This window comes from Haliotis asinina, chromosome 2, assembly GCF_037392515.1.
Source record: "Haliotis asinina isolate JCU_RB_2024 chromosome 2, JCU_Hal_asi_v2, whole genome shotgun sequence".
Classification (NCBI taxonomy): domain Eukaryota; kingdom Metazoa; phylum Mollusca; class Gastropoda; order Lepetellida; family Haliotidae; genus Haliotis; species Haliotis asinina.
The window spans coordinates 18,825,361-18,827,680 of record NC_090281.1 but is presented as its reverse complement, the minus strand read 5'-3'; the positions used below and the strand labels follow the sequence as shown (position 1 = coordinate 18,827,680).

The following is a 2,320-nucleotide window of genomic DNA, read 5'->3' as shown; positions in this document are numbered from 1 at the left end:
AAATTCACATTCAATGTAAAATGATGTATCTAGCTACTTTAATGTGCTGGCGAATCTATCATGAACATATACTACCCAGAATCTTGAAGAAATATTTTTGTCGTGGCTTTTCAGTGAGCGAAGTGAGTTCTCTAAGAATTAATCGTATCTTCAAGAGCATAGGTTGTCGTAGATATGTTCCATCGTCAAGTGTTTCAAACGCTGAAACAGTAATTCCAAAATCGTCTGTGTTCGAGTATGAGAAAATCAGATCGATTGCGGGCCGGTGAGACCAATCTTCGAAATTTCATTAAATCGGGACAACACTAATCAGGTTTGTCTAAAAACGTCAGAAATATCCCCAGTAAGAGGTTTTAACGATGACTGGTATCAAAATTGTTATTGGTAATATTTTGCATAAACTATGGTGATGAAGCACTGTTATAATTTACACACAATACTGTATTGAATATTAAAGCATTATGCAAATTTACATCTGAAAGTGTTTTTGTGTTGCTGATCATCTCCTATGTCACCTCTTACAATTTACATGAAAAAAGTGTTAGTTTCTTTTGGTTCTTGTTTCATTTTACCCAGTTATTTTTCAGAAATTCATCTGTAATCCTTTACTAGTAATTTAACTATTACAAATGACTATATCGATAGACAGCTCTAAATTAAATATATATCCACTGATTCGTTGACCATGCGTTTCTTAATCATTAAGTGATAACACATTGATCTCTGAGACCATAATGTGCTGCAGTTGCAAAGAAAAGAAGATTTATACACAAGTGTTGTCATTTTCTGAAAACATGGACATTCTACTTTATATAAGTAAAAGAATATGTGAAAACTGGAAGTATTTAAACAATATCACTACTGAATGCACAAAAATAGATGCGCTATAAAAGTAAAAGATAAAATGAGAAAAAACCTCGGCAGTAATGATCTAGTGGAATCAACAGAATACGCATGCATTGTGGAAAATTAAATGACGGCCAAAGGAACCAAACAGCATTTCAGGATAAAAAGTAAATACCCTGTTGGATTCTACAGTATCAAATGAAATAGACAACCCTTGCGAATAATCATAACATCTAGTTGTCAAACCTGCTTACTACGTTTTCAAGAGGAGGACAAAACACACAATGGTGAGGGTGACTGTCAATGGAAATATAATGCAGAAACCGATTTTGTTTAAAAGTGCAGCGAGCTGTTTCCTTCCTCTTGTTGCTATATTCCGTTCAGACATATTCCGAGGTGTACGATATCGATAGCGTTGATTATGCGGTACAGATTCGATTTCCGTTTCATTTCTATCATTGCTTGTGGAATTTACATCCAACCACTCCTTTGCAGTGTCTCCATAGTAAACGTTCAAAATGGCTACAGTAATCAACGTTGTCGTGACTTTGAGAAACATCATTGCGAGAAGGTAGATGCTGAAGATGCTGACGGTATCCGACACATCCGGCAGACGTCCACTGATGGCAGACATATAGACTGCGTATGATAGCACAATGGATATACACAGTGATACCTTCTCCCCAGTCTCTGGCGGAAGTAGAAACACGCCAAGGTTAAGGACGGAGAGAAGCATGACGGGAAAGATGCTCGTAATGACGTAATAGAGGTACTTGCGTTCAAAAACGAAAGTGAAAACCATCTCTATCTGAATATCTGTCTCAGCATACGAATGGACAAGGGCGTCCTCAGACGTCCCTACTACTTCCCATTCTCCGTTTCGTTGAAATATAGCTGGTTCGATTCGGATCCAGTCTGCTGTCATGTTAATTTCTGTCATTACAGAAGACCATTGGTGAAAGTTTATACTACACTTTTGGGTATCGAACGGAAACTTCCTCATGTCTAAAGGGCATTTAGTACGTTTCCTAATCCATTTGTACCACTGTATCCGTCCGTCGTTGCTTACCCTTGCTGTTTCCCCTTCCGGGTATATGAGAGGCGGATCATCAAGTCCATTTAGCAGGACCAAGTCTGGAAACCACAGCTTGTCAACAGGTATTGTTATTTCGGTAATATTACCGTATCTGTCTGAGTTCCACGTCAGTAGGTCATCAGACCATTCAAGCCATAAGTAACCAGTTGAAATCAGTGTCTGAGTGTTTTCCTCCAAGGCCTCAACAGATGCCAGACTGTATGAGACGTGCACATCCACAGACTCGCTGGGGTTCTTCCTGGGTCTGATATATGTCTTGTAGTTCTTAAGCAAGTCATTATATAAAGTGTACAGAGGACCCTGGTCAGCAGCAGAATGAAGACTGCAGGCTTCACTCAGACAGACACACAGTGCTAGGACTCGACACCAGTCCAACAT

The 2,320-nt window shown here is 39.0% G+C and overlaps 1 protein-coding gene across 1 annotated transcript; it reads right to left on the bottom strand.

Moving 5' to 3' along the window:
• Positions 1-1,099: 1,099 nt before the first annotated feature.
• On the bottom strand, positions 1,100-2,320 carry LOC137273962 (neuronal acetylcholine receptor subunit alpha-6-like). The gene has a single exon (XM_067806889.1). The coding sequence runs from the start codon at positions 2,318-2,320 to the stop codon at positions 1,100-1,102; it is 1,221 nt and encodes a 406-aa protein (XP_067662990.1).